Here is a 19,106-nt window from a genome sequence, read left to right as displayed (position 1 = left end):
CCTCAACAGAATCCTGTCTCCCTAGTGCCAGGGTTCGGCATGTGGTGCTACGGGTGGATAAATTACTGGGAGGGGCTGGTGATGACCCAGCTGTCGTGGTCCATGTGGGAACCAATGACAGAATAAATGGTAGGTGGAGAAGCCTTAAGAATAATTTTAAAGAACTAGGCTACAAGCTGAAGGGAAGTACCTCCAAGGTTGTATTCTCTGGAATACTGCCTGTGCCATGCGCATCACAGGAAAGACAGCAGAAGCTCAGGGAGTTAAATGCATAGCTGAAGGTCAATATAGTAAAAGGGGTGGGTAGGTTAGAGAGGGGTTCAGACTATATTGGTGGGGGGAGTAACAGACTGTCGGGAGAGGACTAGACAACAGGATAAGGAGATCCTTTTGTTACAATGAAAACAAAAATGCCCAAATAATGTCAAATAATCACATTTCTGATACTGAAAGTGAAAAAATTAAAGGCAAGTTAAAGTGTATATTCACAAATGCCAGAAGTCTAGCAAGCAAAATGGGGGAGCTGGAGACCTTGGTACTGGAGTAACATTCAGATATAGTTGGTGTTGCTGAAACATGGCTGGACTCTTCACATGACTGGGCTGTAAATCTACAGGGATTTACATCGTTTCGGAAAGACAGGACAAATAGGAAAGGCGGTGGTGTATGTCTGTATGTGAGAAGCGATATGAAGGCGAGTGTGAAAGAGACAATAGTGGGTGAAGATTGTGTGGAGGTTGAAACCTTGTTGGTGGAATCACAAAGGGAGGTAAACACTGAAAATATATGTAATCTATAGACCCCCCCAATATAACTGAGGAGATGGAAGGTCAGCTATATAAACAGATGGAGCGGGCTGCACAGGCGGGTACTGTTGTGATAATGGGAGATTTTAATTACCGGGATATTAATTGGTGTCATGGTTCGTCTTCAACTGCGAAGGGGAGAAATTTCCTCAACCTGCTGCAGGAAAATTTTATGTGCCAGTTTGTGGAAGACCCGACTAGAGGTGAAGCTCTGTTGGATCTGGTCATTTCTAATAATGCAGAGCTTGTTGGGAATGTCAATATTCGTGAGAACCTCGGTAACCGTGATCACAATATAGTTATATTTTACCTATACTGTAAAAAACTAACACAGGCTTGGAGGGCAAAACCACTTAATTTTAAGAAGGCCGATTTCACCAGGATTAGAGCTGCAATTCAGGATATAGACTGGGAAGAACTAATGTCAAATAATGGTACAAATGATAAATGGGAGATCTTAAAATCAATTTTGGGTAATTATAGTCCAAAATTTATTCCTATAGGTAACAAGTATAAACTACTAAAATTAAACCCTACATGGCTTACACCCTCTATAAACGGGGCAATACATGACAATAAAAGGGCATTTTAAAAAATACAAATCTGAGGGTGTAGCTGTAGCCTTTATAAATTATAAAGAGCTTAATAAAAATCTGTAAAAAGGTAATAAAATCAGCAAAAATACAAAATGAAAGGCAGGTGGCCAAGGATAGTAAAACACCTCCCAAAAATGTATTCAATTATATAAATGCAAAAAAGCCAAGGTCTGGACATGTAGGTCCCCTAGATAGTGGTAATGGGGAGTTGGTCACAGGGGATCAAGAGAAGGCAGAGTTACTAAACGGGTTCTTCAGCTCTGTATATACAACAGAAGAAAGAGCAGCTGATATAGCTGGTGCCAGTGCTGTTAATATATCATTTGATATAATGAATTGGATGAATGTAGAGATGGTCCAAGCGAAATTAAATAAAATAAACGTTCACAAGGCCCCGGGACAAGATGGGTTACACCCTAGAGTTGTTAAAGAGCTTAGTTCAGTTATTTCCGTCCCCCTCTTGATAATATTTAGAGATTCTCTAGTGACTGGTATAGTGCCAAGGGACTGGCGCAGGGCAAATGTGGTGCCTATTTTCAAAAAGGGCTCTAGGGACCCCCAGAGATCTCATACGTAGCTCCTATCCTGTGGATAAGGGATAAATCTGTTTTATGGCAAACCCCTTTCACTAGTTAAATGCCGTGGTCCATAGCGACCGCGGCATTTATAGAGGTTTTTCTATGAAGGACACTTATGACATGTCCAAGTGGCCGCTGGTTCAAGTCCCCTAGGGGAACTAATAAAATGTGTAAAAAAAAAAAAAAAAAAAGTGTTGGGTACATTTTCAGGAGTGTAAAAAAAATATATATTAAAAGTTAAAAAAAAATAACTTTTCCCATTTTTCGCCAAGCACAATGTAAAAAATAAAATAATTTGGTATCGCTGTGTCCGTAAAAGTCCGATCTATTACAATATACCATTATTTAACTCGCACAGTGAGTTTAAAAATTGAAAACATCAATAGTTTTTTGGTCACTGTAGTGCTTAAAATATGAAATAAAAATAAGTGATCAGAAAAATCGTATGTACCAAAAAATGGTGCCAATAAAACTACAGCTTGTCCTGCAAAAAGTAAGCCCTCACCGCTCAATCGATGAAAAAAAAAATCGAAAATTTTTTTTTGCCTCTCAGGATGTGGTGAAACAGAATAAATCATTTTTTCCCTATTTTCTGTTGTCTAAAACCTGGGTACTTTTTATGGTCAGGTGCGTCTTATAGTCCGAAAAATACGGTAAGTGTTTTGGCATCCACTTTGCAAATGAAGTTTAATGTAGATAAATGTAAAGTTATGCTTCTGGGTACCAACAATCTGCATGCATCATATGTCCTAGGGGGAGCTACACTGGGGGAGTCACTAGTTGAGAAGGATCTGGGTGTACTTGTAAATCATAAACTAAATAATAGCATGCAATGTCAATCAGCTGCTTCAAATGCCAGCAAGATCTTGTCGTGTATTAAAAGAGGCATGGACTCGCGGGACAGGGATGTCCTATTACCACTTTACAAAGCATTAGTGAGGCCTCATCTAGAATGTGCAGTTCAGTTCTGGGCTCCAGTTCGTAGAAAGGATGCCCTGGAGTTAGAAAAATACAAAGAAGAGCAATGAAGCTAATAAGGGGCATGGAGAATCTAAGTTATGAGGGAAGATTAAAAGAACGAAACCTATTTAGCCTTGAAAAAAGACGACTAAGGCGGGACATGATTAACTTATATAAATATATGAATGGCACATAAAAAAAATAGGGTGAAATCCTGTTCCATGTAAAACCCCCTCAAAAAACAAGGGGGCACTCCCTCTGTCTGCCTTCTCCCAGACGGAGAAAAAAAGGTTCAACCTGCAGAGGCGACAAGCCTTCTTTACTGTAAGAACTGTGAATCTATGGAATAGTCACCGCAGGAGCTGGTCACAGCAGGGACAGTAGATGGGTTCAAAAAAGGCTTAGATAATTTCCTAGAACAAAAAATATTAGCTCCTATATGTAGACATTTTTGCCTTCCCTTTTCCATCCATTGGTTGAACTTGATGGACATGTGTCTTTATTCAACCGTACTAACTATGTAACACACACACCCATATATATATATATATATATATATATATATATATATATATATATATATATATATATACATATATACACACACTACCGTTCAAAAGTTTGGGGTCACCCAGACAATTTTGTGTTTTCCATGAAAACTCACACTTATATTTATCAAAGAGTTGCAAAATGACTAGAAAATATCGTCAAGACATTGACAAGGTTAGAAATAATGATTTTTATTTGAAATAATTTTCTCCTTCAAGCTTTGCTTTCGTCAAAGAATGCTCCATTTGCAGCAATTACAGCATTGCAGACCTTTGGCATTCTAGCTGTTAATTTGCTGAGGTAATCGGGAGAAATTTCACCCCATGCTTCCAGAAGCCCCTCCCACAAGTTGGATTGGCTTGATGGGCACTTCTTGCGTACCATACGGTCAAGCTGCTCCCACAACTGCTCTATGGGGTTGAGATCTGGTGACTGCGCTGGCCACTCCATTACAGATAGAATACCAGCTGCCTGCTTCTTCCCTAAATAGTTCTTGCATAATTTGGAGGTGTGCTTTGGGTCATTGTCCTGTTGTAGGATGAAATTGGCTCCAATCAAGTGCTGTCCACAGGGTATGGCATGGCGTTGCAAAATGGAGTGATAGCCTTCCTTGTTCAAAATCCCTTTTACCTTGTACAAATCTCCCACTTTACCAGCACCAAAGCAACCCCAGACCATCACATTACCTCCACCATGCTTGACAGATGGCGTCAGGCAATCTTCCAGCATCTTTTCAGTTGTTCTGCGTCTCACAAATGTTCTTCTGTGTGATCCAAACACCTCAAACTTCGATTCGTCTGTCCATAACACTTTTTTCCAATCTTCCTCTGTCCAATGTCTGTGTGCTTTTGCCCATATTAATCTTTTCCTTTTATTAGCCAGTCTCAGATATGGCTTTTTCTTTGCCACTCTGCCCTGAAGGCCAGCATCCTGGAGTCGCCTCTTCACTGTAGACGTTGACACTGGCGTTTTGCGGGTACTATTTAATGAAGTTGCCAGTTGAGGACCTGTGAGGCGTCTATTTCTCAAACTAGAGACTCTAATGTACTTGTCTTGTTGCTCAGTTGTGCAGCGGGGCCTCCCACTTCTCTTTCTACTCTGGTTAGAGCCGGTGTGTGCTGTCCTCTGAAGGGAGTAGTACACACCGTTGTAGGAAATCTTCAGTTTCTTGGCAATTTCTCGCATGGAATAGCCTTCATTTCTAAGACCAAGAATAGACTGCCGAGTTTCACATGAAAGCTCTCTTTTTCTAGCCATTTGGAGAGTTTAATCGAACCCACAAATGTAATGCTCTAGATTCTCAACTAGCTCAAAGGAAGGTCAGTTTTATAGCTCCTCTAAACAGAAAAACTGTTTACAGCGGTGCTAACATAATTGGTTTTCAAGTGTTTTCTAATCATCCATTAGCCTTCTAACACAGTTAGCAAACACAATTTACCATTAGAACACTTGAGTGATGGTTGCTGGAAATGGGCCTCTATACACCTATGTAGATATTGCATTAAAAACCAGCCATTTGCAGCTAGAATAGTCATTTAGCACATTAACAATGTATAGAGTGTATTTTTGATTAATTTAATGTTATCTTCATTGAAAAAAAACTGTGCCTTTCATGCAAAAATAAGGACATTTCTAAGTGACCCTAAACTTTTGAACGGTAGTGTGTATATATATATATATATATATATATATATATATATATTATAAGACTGTATATAAATTTGTATGTGGTTTATTGTTTACATGGTTTTTATTAATAATCCTGCAGTTATTGCCATAAATCTCGGAGTTATAGACCTTATTATTTTATGGATAAATCCATACCTTTTTTTTCCTCTCTAAAGTACAAAACACATTCCGTTTTCCTTTAATGGAATGTCACGCAGTGTGTGAGAAGTAAAAGAAAATGACTCACAAAGTATGTTATCCAATCCTGACCTTTCATGAAGTCTTGTTAATTCAGTCGTCCATCTGCTTTTAGCTAAAAAAGCCAATATTACCCAGAAGGGAATCATTAATGTAAGCTCTCTTCTACCAAATCTCACTTCAGGGATTTCCATTTATAAGCTGTGGCTTTCTTTCATGGCTTAACTCGTTGATACAATTAGTAGACTCGGAATTAAAAAGTAAGAAAAAAATGTCACTCATGGAATATTTTATAAATTATGAAAAATACTATTTTGACTTTAAGCAAATCAAACATGAAAAGAAGTTTTTTGCCTATGGTTACTAATTTGTCTATGACCACTCTTATGTAATTGATTGTAAGTATTTGACAATGGAGCGTGGTCAAAATCATCGCACTGACAAGTGAAATCCAGCGATATTTCTTTAGCAATTTTTTTTCCAAACTAAATATAAAAGATCTGTTTTTATCTATAAACTAGACTTGTTCTAAAATGTAACTTTTCAATGCCTGCAGGTTTAAAGCCAATCTCTGCATACTACTCCATATTTCCCCTCAAGGCACTCTCTTTTTGTATTCAACTAGCACATAGTTTACAATCTTTCTAGGTTTGTCATTTTCCCCCCTTTGTCTTGCATATTTTATTCGGTGCTCTAGGCCTGTGTTTTTTTGAAAGGCCGTGTATTCTATAGACCGATTGTTCTTGTGACCACTTTAAAGTTAAAATGACACATTATTTCAATGTGGTTTTTATTATAAACATTTTTATTGTTTACGTTTTTTGTGACTATACATATAAAAAGATAGCTGACGTTTCCTGTAGCTCACCTGTCAGCATTATGGTGTAGACTGGGACAGCGTTGGCAGAGGGGGGGGGGGGGGGTTACGACAGATGACAGGTCTATTGTTCTAGTGATTGTATTAGTCTATTAACATTTCCCTGACCATTAACTACCACTATTGTTTTTTTGTTACTTCTATAGCGCCAACATATTCCACAGCACTGCACCGAATTTGGGCTGTCCCCAGTGGGGCTTACAATCTTAATACCCTATTTGTATAGTTTTGGAGGAAACCCACACAAAAAAGGGAGAACCCAGGACTCCAGTGTTGCAAGGCAATAGTCATTCAGCAAATAACCCAAGCACTCAAACGTATGAAGGAATAAGATTCGTTTAATCCTTGTATTATTTAATTTTCAGTTTATTGTTCTCTGAAATAAATCTTCACATTTAATACAGAAAAACAAAAACTTGAAAAAATGCATAAAGAACATAAAGCATATGTAAAGTTTTTGTTTTTCTGTATTAACTCAGTTTTCTTTTATATATACTTGTATGCAACATACTTATAGTGTGTATCTTTTCTATTTTGCCCATTAGTTTAAGCGATTTTGAAAAAGGCCAGAGTCGGCCGAAACGTCAAATTTACAATCGCTTGTCAGCAATTAATGAAGATTACAATCGCTTGTCAGCAATTACTGAAATTTTGTGAAGATTTATTTCAGTGAAGAATAAACTGAAAATTAAATAATACAAGGATTAAACGAATCTTATTCATTCATACGTTTGAGTGCTTGGGTTATTTGCTGAATGACTATTGTGTGTTTGCCAAACCCGAAACCTCACAGCACCTCAACATCTCTACCAGGAGTGCTATCCAATTTTTTTATATTTGCAAGGCAATAGTGTTGACCATGGAGCCAGCGTGCTGCTGATAAGCTGTTTTGAATGGGCCGCAGCATTTGTACGAGCGCTGCTTACCCTTCATTTCTACTTGCTGACTGAGAATCTTCGACACGCATTTAGCGGCGATTCACAGGTATTGCAGCCATTTCTCCCGTTCACTTCAATAGGAGAAAATGCTGCAATACCTGTGAATCGCCGCTAAATGCGTGTTGAAGATTCTCAGTCAGCAAGTAGAAATGAAAGGTAAGCAGCGCCCGTACGAACGCTGCAGTCCATTCAAAACAGCTGATCAGCAGCACGCTGGCTCCATGGTCAACACTATTGCCTTGCAGCACTGGAGTCCTGGGTTCTCCCTTTTTTCCCTATTCAAAACAGCTGATCGGCGGGGGTCCCGGGAGTCGGACCCCGTTTCATCAGCTATTAATGGCCTATCTTGAGGATAGGCCATCAATTTTTACTGGCTGGAAAGCCCCTTTAATTCACTTACAGAAAAACCGAGATCTTGAAAATGGTCAAGAATTGAAATGGAAGTATATTAGAAACTTGCAGAACTTTTTATATATATATATATATATATATATATATATATATATATATATATATATATATATATATACATACATTATGTGCTTTTTTGCAAATGGTAAAATATTTTTAACCAAGACAATTTGCAACGTTTTTTTTTTATTGTTTTTTTTTTGTTTTGATGCATTGGATCAATTAAAAATACTGTTTCAAAAGTGTGCATATTATGTATAGAACACCTTTTCAGGGATTTATTACATTGCCATATAAGATATTTTCCTAATATATTTTATATTTGCTCTATTCTAAGGCTTTCTTATTATAGGACATTGCAGAACCATCTTGGAATGTTTTTGATCATTACTACTTGGCTGTGTAAATAGAAGATGCGTTACCATAGTGATTACCAATCCTTAGGACAAAGATATTCTTTGCACTTTTCTGCTGTGTCTTAACGCTATGATTTGTAAAGGAAGATTTTCTGCTGTGGAAACGGAGCTGATATTTGCAGATGTACAGTTTTATGGCTTGTAAATTCCATTATGCTGTTAGACTACATTCACACATACATTGCTTTGGATTTTCCATCTGAATTTGCGAAATACTGTAGCTGCAACATTGATAATAGCGCATCCACCCGCTGTGGAAAATGTCCACATGGTAATTGACCTGCAGTGTGGAGTTCAATGTAAAAGTCAAAATCTGCAACCTCTGGCAGGAGATTTTGCTGTAGATTACCTGCAAATCCGCAAGTCAAAAAGAAAAACACATTTTTCAAAGTTTAAAGTGGAAAAAAGACTAAACTCATCCCCCGGCTAGTTCTGTGTACACCCAGCGCCCCGTGATAAAGTTTCGGCACATTGGACCTCCAGAGGCAATCACAGAAACGTCAACACAGGAGGCTGGATGTACAGACAAGGGGTGCGTTGTTACGGGCGCACTAGGGGATTTTTACTTTTTTTTTTCTCTTCTGCAGCGGAAAATCCGTGCCAAAATCAGCGCGATTTGATGCAGATCTTCTGGCAGATTTTCTTTTTTTGCACGTACTCTTATAGTGCTATGATTATTGATATTATAAACGTTTAAATCTAATCTACAGACAATACTTGCTGTAATTGTATATCATGAAAAAGCATTATGTGAAATTGAAATTTTTGTCTTTAACATTTACTGTTGGCTAAAAGTAAAAACTATTCTTTATTTTACTATTTTTCAGAAATCCCAGATATTGTGAATGTAAAACACTTAAATACCTTTAGGTAAGTTCCTCCTTGATACTTTGGTCCAATGGCTATCTTTTCTATTGGATATAGCTGGCATTAAATAGAAGATGTAAGTTTGGTAGCTGTCTCTCTTTCTGTACAGACAACATTTAAAAAAAAGGGTCTGGTGTACGGCTCATTGGACTCAATACTTACAAAAGGTATTAGAGTCCCATTAAACGTGGCCCAATTTATTTTTTTTAAATTTATTTTTCTGTCCTCTGTATCTGAAATCGGCATATTGAGGAACAATATCAGAGACATATTGAGCTCTCACTCTATGGAAGACCTATTTATGGCTCCGTACAAAAACAGAGCTGTTAGGCTTCGTTCACATCTGCGCTAGGGTTCCGTTCCGATGTTCCGTCTGAGCTTTACGTCAAAACAGGACCGTGACTGACACTAACAGAAACCAAAGGTTTCCGTTTCCATCACCATTGATTTCAATGGTGACGGATCCTGTGCCAATGGTTTCCTTTTGTCTCAGTTGTGCAGGGGTTCTGTCGTTTTGATGGAATCAATAGCGTAGACTAAAAACAACGGAACCTCTGCACAACTGAGACAAACGGAAACCATTGGCACCGGATCCGTCACCATTGAAATCAATGGTGATGGAAACAGAAACCTGTGGTTTCCATTTGTGTCAGTCAGGGTCCCATTCCGATGGAAAGCGATGGTACGGGAACCTAGCGCAGATGTGAACGAAGCCTAACACCTTCCTTTAGGAACTGAGATTGCACTTATTAGTGGAGAAAGACTTTAAATTGCTTATAAATGTATTCTACTTTTTTCTGAGTTCCTGATTAATCACTAATCTTGCCTCAGGAGGGTCAAAGTAGATTTCTTTATTGTATCATCTTTCCTTATTGGAACTATTGATCTAAAACTTATAACAGAGTAATTTTTTTGCCATGATGGCAAGTTTTACCACTAGAAAAATCATTGTCGGCAATGGCATTTTCACTTAGGGTATGTGCACACGAGAACGGTCTTTTACGTCTGAAAAGACAGACTGTTTTCAGGAGAAAACCGGTGCGTCGTTTCAGACGTAAAAGCTCCTCCTCGCATTATGTGAGGCGTCTTTGACGCCCGTAATTTTGAGCTGCTCTTCATTGACTTCAATGAAGAACGGCTCAAATTACGTTGCAAAGAAGTGTCCTTCACTTCTTTGCCGAGGCAGTCAGTTTACGCGTCGTCGTTTCACAGCTGTCAAACGACGACGTGTAAATGACAGGTCGTCGGCACAGTACGTCGGCAAACCCATTCAAATGAATGGGCAGATGTTTGCCGACGTATTGTAGCCGTATTTTCAGACGTAAAACGAGGCATTATACGCCTCGTTTACGTCTGAAAATAGGTCGTGTGAAGCCAGCCTTATTGTTAGTAATGTGTCAAGCCCGTTTTATTTTTCTAAATAGGTCTAAAGTGTGTTGATTTTTTTCAAAATATATTTTTATAAGGAATGGCATAAAAAATGTTTTTTTTATACAAAGCTCCAAATCCCTGGCATAGCTACCGTTAAATGATAACATTTAGCTTACACTAGGGGAGCTTAGACGTAATAATGCTATGTAATAAGCACTTGAAGAAGTGGTCCCCTTTGGACTACCTCTTGCAAGATAACCGATCTGCTGATGGGCTGATCATGGGGTCCCCTGGCTGGAACCTCCCATGATCCGCTTTTATCGCTTGGCGTAGCGGCCAGCAAGTCCTCAATGAATCGTGCTTAATGAATCCCATTGAAATTAATGGTGTGATCTTGTGTTATCTTCCTCCAGCTTTGTTAGCTTTCATTGTGTTCCTTTCACATGTAACAGTTATTTGAGTAGGCTCTGGGTAGATTTCTTCACTCTCATAATAGGACTGCCTTGCTAGTCTTGGAATTATATATACCGTAGAATTTTATGCATCACATTGTCATTTTTTTTTTCTACTGTGCTTCTTATTTGTGACCTTGCAAAACATATTCATTGAAATTGTGCATTGCTTTGACTTTCTTTAAAGAAGCACAATCAGAATGTGCACATTATAAAACACACAGCCTCTAAAATGCATCTTTCACTAGGATTATAAGGTCATCTACAAGTACATGGCTTTAGAACTGAAATTTAAAGTAAGGGAAAAACATAATTCTCATCAATGATTTCTCCAACGCCGCTTTATTTTTCCTTATAAAATGACACTTCCATATCTAGCAAAATGACACTTCCATATCTATCAACCATATTCTCATGCCTATGCAAGATTCTCTATCAAACTGTTATCTGTGCCTTAGTCATCCTTTAAAGCTCACACACTGTTATATGGTACTTGTATTCCCATCTCGGACATTTATGGCATATCAACAAAATATGCCATAAATGTCCATTAAATGCCAACCTCTGGGAACCCCACCTATCTCTAGAAAGGAGCTCATTGAACCCCCGTCCTACCTTGTCCCGCTGTTGCTACTCTCCGGCCACTGAGTTACGAGATGGCCGAGAGTACGGATACAGCTGAGCTTGCTGAGTTATGCTGTTTCCATAATACCCATAAAGAAAATGGGAGTTATGGAAATGGCGTAGCTCAGTTAGCGACACTGCTTCCGTAGCTCCCCAGTACCGAAAACAGCATAGCTCACTTTGTTAATCTGTTTCCGTAACTACCATTCTCTTCTATGAACATTAAGGAAACTGAGTAGCTCAACGAGCTCGGCTTTTTTTTGTACTCCCGACCACCTCCTCAGTCAGTGGCCCGGAGAGCAGCATGAGTAATAGAAGGTTGGACGGTGGTCCAGGGGTACCGTTCTAGATATGTGTGGGACCTGCATCTACCGGACATTTATATCATATCCCGAGATGGGAGAAGTTGTCTGAACAAATGATCTCATACATCTCGAGACAGGTTATGTGGTATTCCCAAGAATGGCGCATGGATACCTTCCCAAGTGTATTGTAACATATGATTTTCCAAGTGCTAGAACTACAGTATGTGGTCCTTACAAACCGTGAGTGAGCTGCTTTGCGAAATGCAAATCTTTAATGGGGTGAAGTTTTGTCTCATTGATTTACTGGGAAGTTATAGATGTCAGAACATTCTTTTGTACTCGGTCATGCTTTCTTTTTTTCAAAAGAGTACCTTTTTTTTAAAGGTAATCTGTCAGCAGTTTTGATGCCTTAAAACTGCTGACCAAGTAATATAGGGAAGGGGGAGGGCATTGTAAACATACCTATTTTCATGACCGAGAAACTGACGTTTGATTTGCCTGCGTACTTTTCGCAAGTGCCACTCTCTGCTCTGAGTAACCGCTCTAGCGACCAATCCGGAATCCGCTAGAGCCGTCACTCAGTGCAGAAGGGCAAGGCTAGCAGCGTGTAGTGCAGGATCACTTGCACACAAAGACCCTGTCTTAGTGGCACTTGCGTGTAAAAAAGTATCCGGCACACCAATTTTTGAAACAAAGGTATTTTTATTTTGTTTTTTATGTCAGTGGCAGAGTGCGACGTTTCGGTCTAAGTGACCTTCATCAGGCACTGAAATAATTAAAGAACAGTAGTCAATACTGAGGCTGAATATCACACAATATAAGGGAAGTGGCACTTGCGCTCGCGACGCCGGCGGAATTAAACTGCATTTTCTCGGTCATGCAACTTGCACAGCGGAGACAAAATGTATGTTTACAATGCCCTCCCCATAACGATCTGTCAGCAGTTTTGAGGCCTCAAAACTGCTGACTGATTCCCTCTACGGGTTTTGACATGTTAAAAACAAAAAAAACACAATATTCTAGAAAAGTATAGATTTTGAAGTAATGTGCAGACCGTTATAAATCTTATAAGGAGGAAACAAACCAAAAATAACTGCCATGTTAAATTTCCATATTTCTTTCCAATACTATTACCAGATCATGTCAGTGAAAAATAGGAAAATATACCTCAGATAGACACACACACACACACACACACACACACACACACACACACACACACACACACACACACACACACACACACACACACAATGAATGTATATATAATCAAGGAAGTAGCAGGTGTTGCTAAGGTCTGCAAATTATCAAATTTTTCATGCACCCAGCTCCAATCTGTGGCATGTGGGAGGGGCATAAAGTCCAGATTAAAAGCCATGTTTTTTAGCCACATGAAACCTCAAAAATCACATCAAGTGGTGTGGGATGATTGTGCGATACATACTCTTCGTCGACGTGCCAGTTATCACCACTTGTCACAAACTGAGAGGGACAGAATCCTTGAAGTGAGAGATCTTTGTTTATCGCTCTGGAAGATCGCTACACGCCTAGGCCGAGATGTCAGCAACAATAACGAACGTTAATGACCGCAAGAGGTACGCGGTGGCGGACCTCTGCACGGACGGATCATCTAATTGGAAGAATGGCACGTAGTGATCCATTCTGTACTGCAAGTGAAATTTAACATCACATGCCTAGGGCGGCAACCAGTGTCGACATAAACCATCAGAAAGTGTTTGCACGATATTGCGCTATGAGCCAGAAGTCCAGCTACAGGTGTTCCGTTGACCACACGCCACCGCTCAAAGATGCACAGCAAGATGGCAATGGAGGCTGGAATGGAGGTCTATCCTCTTCTGCAAAAAGTCCCACTTTAGTCTCGGACGCAATGATAGCCAGCTTCTTTAGCAATGTCCTTTTATGGCTTACCCTCCTTGTGGAGGGTCTCAATGACTGTCTTCTGGACAACTGTCAAGTCAGCAGTCTTCCCCATGATTGTGTAGCCTACTGAACCAGACTGTTGGACCATTTAAAGGCTTAGGAAACCTTTGCAGGTGTTTTGTGTTGATTAGCTGATTAGAGGGTGACCGCATGAGTCTACAATCTTCAACTTTTACCCAGTATTCTAATTTTCTGAGAGACTAAATTTGGGGTTTTTATTAACGATTAGCCATAACATTCAACATTTAAAAGGAAAAAATGCTGGAAATAGACCACTGTGTGTAATGAATATATATAGGATATGAGTTTCAATTTTTGAATTGAATTACTGAAATAAATAAAATATACCTAATTCATTGAGGAGGACCTGTGTGTGTGTGTGTGTGTGTGTGTGTGTGTGTGTGTGTGTGTGTGTGTGTGTATGGATAGATTTGTGTATGTATGTATGTATGGATAGATAGATCCATACATACATACATACACACCTGTTATTGGCTGCAGCAGTAATATGTGATGAAACGTATTCACAGAAGGCAGCCTATGCACACACCGGCCAGAATAACTGGGACCCATTGTTATGGGAGCTCCATCAGAGGTCTTTATCATATATATCATAGTCCTTTTTTTTTTTTTTTTGTAAGAATCTATAATCCTGTGGCTAGGTGATAATTTGTGATTCTGGGAAAACCCATTCAAACCTAAAAGTAGTGTACATTTGCAAGTCAACAGCCCTTTAAGACAAAATATAGCTTAGGTTTAAGAGTCCTTTCATTTAAAGAGACTGTCACCACATTATAAGTGCCCTATCTCCTACATAAGGAGATGGGCGCTATAATGTAGGTGACAGCTGTGCTTTTTATTTAGAAAGACTATCTATTTTTACCACGTTAGGAGCGATTTTAGCTTTATGCTAATTGGTTTCTTAATGCCCAAGTGGGCGTGTGTTTACTTCAGACCTAGTGGGCGTTGTACAGAGGAGTGTATGACGCTGACCATACACCTTCATACACTTCTCTCCATTCATTTAGTCAGCGCATAGGGATCCTGCTAGATCAGTATGTGCTGTCTTATACTAACACATTAACGTTACTGAAGTGTTTAGACAGTGACTAGACATTCCTTCCAGCCAGGACGGGATGTCTATTCACAATCCCGACACTTCGTTAACGTTTCTGTGTTATTTACAGCAGAGCAAAGCGTAATCTCACTGTAACCTATCATTTACAGTGTGATCTCGCGAGATTACGCTTGCTCTGCTGTAAGTACCACAGAAACGTTACAGAAGTGTCAGGATTGTGAATAGACATCCCGTACTGGCTGGAAGGAATGTCTAGTCACTGTCTAAACACTTCAGTAACGTTAATATGTCAGTATAAGACAGCACATAGTGAATAACGCAGCGTCACTATCCGCAGAGTAAATTAATGGAGAGAAGTGCATGACGCTGATTGGTCAGCGTCATACATTCCTCTGTACAACGCCCACTTGGTCTAAAGTAAAAACACGCCTAGTTGGGCATTAAGAAAGTAATTAGCATAAAGCTAAAAACGCTCCTAACGTGGTAAAAATAGATCATTTTTCTAAATAAAAAGCATTACTGTCACCTACATTATAGCGCCGATCTCCATATGTAGGAGATAGGGCACTTCTAATGTGGTGACAGAGTCTCTTTAATTTAAAACACAGGATAAGCTCCAGTAATGGAGATTCAAGCTTTGCTCTTCTGCTTCATAAGATTTATAAAGCATTGTTCCCGTTCAGCCTACTGTACAGTTTTAAGCATTGAAGGTATATTTGATTGATGAAGCATTTTCCAGTATTCCTCAGGGTAAATCTGTGCGGTTCTGATAAATTAACAAATTGTCTTTTTTTTCTGTTTTTTTTTTTTCTCCTCTCTCACTGCTCATTTTCAGAGAATGGGACTTGGATCTAAAGAAGCTGCCAAACATTAAAATGCGCAAATTTTCAGTCAGTGATTTGCTACTTAAAATTGAGAAAGACACTACAGCAGAAGATGCTGAAGATGAAGAGAAAATAGAACGTAAAGACAGGTCTTCTCCCGAGTCTGAGGACAATGGAAGCGAGTGAAGCGTGCCAAGAGACGGTTACATTTACCTCGGCATGCCAAAAGGAACATCATAACCAAGACAGTAATGCCTTCTAAACTTCGAGTCTGCGATGAAGAAACTTGTTTTTAATTTTGAACAACTTTACGTAACGGAGATTCCGAACAGAATGAAATTGAAAAGTGTAATCTTTGCAAGTTTATTTCATGTTAATAATTCACATGGTGGGAGCTGTTCACGCACGAGCTATGAAGAACACATATTAGATATTTTTCTATTTGAGTGTGCTGAGGAATTCAGCTCTGCGTCTCTAGTGAGATGATTAACTGAAGTGAGAATATTTCAATAAGAATTAGCCGCACTTGATCTGCTGCAATTAACTGCTGTCTTGAGTTGAGGACTTTGCAGGAATTTTATAAGGATCTGTGTGGTATTTGTTTTCTCTTGCAGACGTATATTTTTATATCTAGGCAAATGTTACATTTTTGGATGATCATTCATCGTCACAATTGTGATTGCAGTTGACTAAACTCTGAGTAATTCATGTTAAATGCCGTACTTTAAATAAATCCTAAAATTAGTAGCTGTGAAGAAAAATGTATTGTCTGTTTTTAATGATCATCCTTCCACTGTCTGTATGTAATGACAGGGATAGGGAAACAGACAAGTGAGCCCTAATCTACCCGCCACTCAGTCTCTGCCTACTTGCAACGACCCACCCTAGGCGACGGGGTACAACTGGGCGACGGTCCCTACACTCAGTAAGTGCACGACAGACAACCAGACAAGGAAACACAGAACAAAGGGAAGCGGGGCAGTTGCCCACGGCAACACCGTGAGCAACAAGAGTAGTAAACGAGCCCAGTCAAACCAGGAGAGTACGAGGTGCCAAACGCAGAGCAGGAGAGTAGTGAACAAGCCGAGTCAAACCAGGAGTGTACGAGGTACCAAACGCAGAGCAGAAGAGTAGTCAGTAAGCCAGGGTCAATACGAAGCAGGGACAAGTAGTTCAAGAAGCTGCAGCAGGGCCAGGAAACCAACAGAAGAATCACAAGCAAGGAGGAACAGGAAAGGCAGGTATAAATAGACGGAGGGCGGGAGCTAGCTCCGTCTGGCCAGGCTGTGATAGGCTCTCCCACTCCTAAGCCTGCCATCCTGAGTGGTGGAAGATTGAGTCAGTCTCACAGACATAGAAGCAGGTGCAGACTGATTACCTATGGGCGTGGATACAGAAGCTGTGCCTGGCAGATCCTTAACACTGTACTTGTGAATTTAGTACTCAATCCTGCTTTTTAGCCCTTACTGTTGGGAACTTCCAAAATTACCTTTGGCTTTTTTGTTTCTATTGAGAAGTCATGTGCATATTAATGACATACATATTTTGAAGTTACTTATGGTTATACCTCGCCTAGCGAAAGTATTCACTTGGTGTTTTTCCTGTTTTGTTGCATTATAACCTTAAATTAAAACGGATATTTGGGGTTTTGGACCATTTCATATACACAACATACCTACCACTTTGAAGGTGCAAAATATTTTTTACTTAAGACAAAAAAACAGAGAATTTTAATTTGCATAACTATTCATCCCCTGAACATGAATACTTTGTGGAGCCCCTTTTGCTGCAATTACAGAGGCAATCTCTTGGGATTTGTCTCTATTTGCTTAGCATATCTAGACACAGAGCCGTTTTGCCTGGAAGAATGGGCAAAAACCCCAAACTCCTTCAAGTTCGATGGGTTGCATTGCTGTACAGCAGTCTTCATGTCATGCCACAGATTCGGAATTGGATTGAGGTCTGGACTGTGACTAGTCCATTCCAAGACATTTAAATGCTTCTCCAGTGTAGGTTTAGCAGTGTGTTTAGGGTCATTGTCCATTGGATGGTGAACCTGTCCCGGTCTCAAATCTCTGGCAGACAAACAGGTTTTCCCCAAGAATTTCCCTGTATTTACTGCCATCCATCTTTCCTTCAATCCAGTCATAAGGACAAATACTTCCATCTCCGCTGTAAATTTGTGGAGCTCCTTCAGTGTTTATTGTTGGTGTCTTTGTTAAATTTCTCATTAATACCCTCCTTGCAGCTGCGTGCTTTCCATTTTGTTATAATGAATTTAATGGTGCTCTGTGGGATGTTTTAAAGTTTGGGATATTTTTTTGTTTTTAACCCAACTTTGGTCTATACTTCTCCACAACTTTGTATTTGACCTGTTTGAAGTGCTCCTTGATCTTCGTGTTGCTTATTGGGGTTCTAGACCCTTTCAGAACAGGTATATAATGTGACAGATCATATGGCACTTTGCACACAGAGGGACCTTATTTTACTAATTATTTGACTTCTGAAACTAATTTGTTTGACCAGACATCATTTAGGGGTTTTATAGCAAAGGGGCTAAATACATATGCACTCACAACTTTCAGTTTTTATATGTTTTTTTTTTTTTTGTCTTACTCTTACTGTAATAATTTGAACTATTGTGCCAGGTTCATTCCATGAAATCAATCTAAAATCCATTTTAATTCCGGATTGCAATGAAACAAAACAGGAAAAACAACAAGGAGGGTGAATACTTTCGCAAGGCACTGTAACTGCTAAGGCCTAAGGGCGGGTTCACACATGGCGGAATTTCACTTAAATTCCGCTGCGGACACTCCGCAGCGTTATTCCGCAGCGGAGCCGTTTCTCCATTGACTTTCACTTTAATTTAGCAGTGTTCGTTTACACGATGCGTACAATTCCGCTGCGGAGCATAGGCTGCGGAGCGGAATTTGGTGTCCGCAGCATGCTCTGTCTGTTGCGGAGCAGTGGCGGACTCATGGCGGAATTTCTCCATTGACTTCAATGGAGATTCAAAGTTCCGCAATGAAGTCCGCAGCTGTCATGCACATGTCATGTGTGCTGCGGATGCGTCTTGCTTTTTTAACTTGACATTTCTTCATTCTGGCTGGACCTATGTATTTCTAGGTCTACAGCCAGACTGAGGAAGTCAATGGGGCTCCCGTAATGACGGGAGCGTTGCTAGGAGACGTCAGTAAATAGTCACTGTCCAGGGTGCTGAAAGAGTTAAGCGATCGGCAGTAACTGTTTCTGCACCCGGGACAGTGACTACCGATCCCAATATACATGTATCTGTAAAAAAAAATGAAGTTCGTACTTACCGAGAACTCCCTGTTTCTGTCTCCAGTCCGGCCTCCCAGGATGACGTTTCAGTGTAAGTGACGGCTGCAGCCAATCACAGGCCAAGCACAGGCTGCAGCGGTCACATGGACTGGCGCGTCATCCAAGGAGGTCGGGCTGGATGCCGAAGGAGGGACGCGTCATAAAGACAACGGGCGGTAAGTATGAATTTCTTTTACTATCACTAGGGAAAGTGCTGTCCCTTCTCTCTATCCTGCACTGATAGGGAGAAGGGAAGCACTTTTCCCGCAGTCCGCAGCAGCTAGTCTGCATCAATTTTCTGCACATTTTGTGCAGATCCGCAG

At 39.9% G+C, this 19,106-nt stretch overlaps 1 protein-coding gene across 1 annotated transcript in view; it reads left to right on the top strand.

The window, feature by feature from the left end:
• Window positions 1-16,220, top strand: part of TMA16 (translation machinery associated 16 homolog) — a 79,027-nt gene extending 62,807 nt beyond the window's left edge. Inside the window, exons 6-7 of the mRNA XM_075849665.1 lie at window positions 8,825-8,867; window positions 15,471-16,220. Coding sequence (XP_075705780.1) covers window positions 8,825-8,867; window positions 15,471-15,645 — 218 coding nt within the window. The 3' untranslated portion in view covers window positions 15,646-16,220. The remainder of the gene's footprint in view (window positions 1-8,824; window positions 8,868-15,470) is intronic.
• The last annotated feature ends 2,886 nt before the right edge of the window (window positions 16,221-19,106 follow it).

Source organism: Rhinoderma darwinii, chromosome 1 (genome assembly GCF_050947455.1).
Source record: "Rhinoderma darwinii isolate aRhiDar2 chromosome 1, aRhiDar2.hap1, whole genome shotgun sequence".
In the NCBI taxonomy this organism is placed as follows: Eukaryota; Metazoa; Chordata; class Amphibia; order Anura; family Rhinodermatidae; genus Rhinoderma; species Rhinoderma darwinii.
This window is presented reverse-complemented; position numbering and strand designations above follow the sequence as displayed.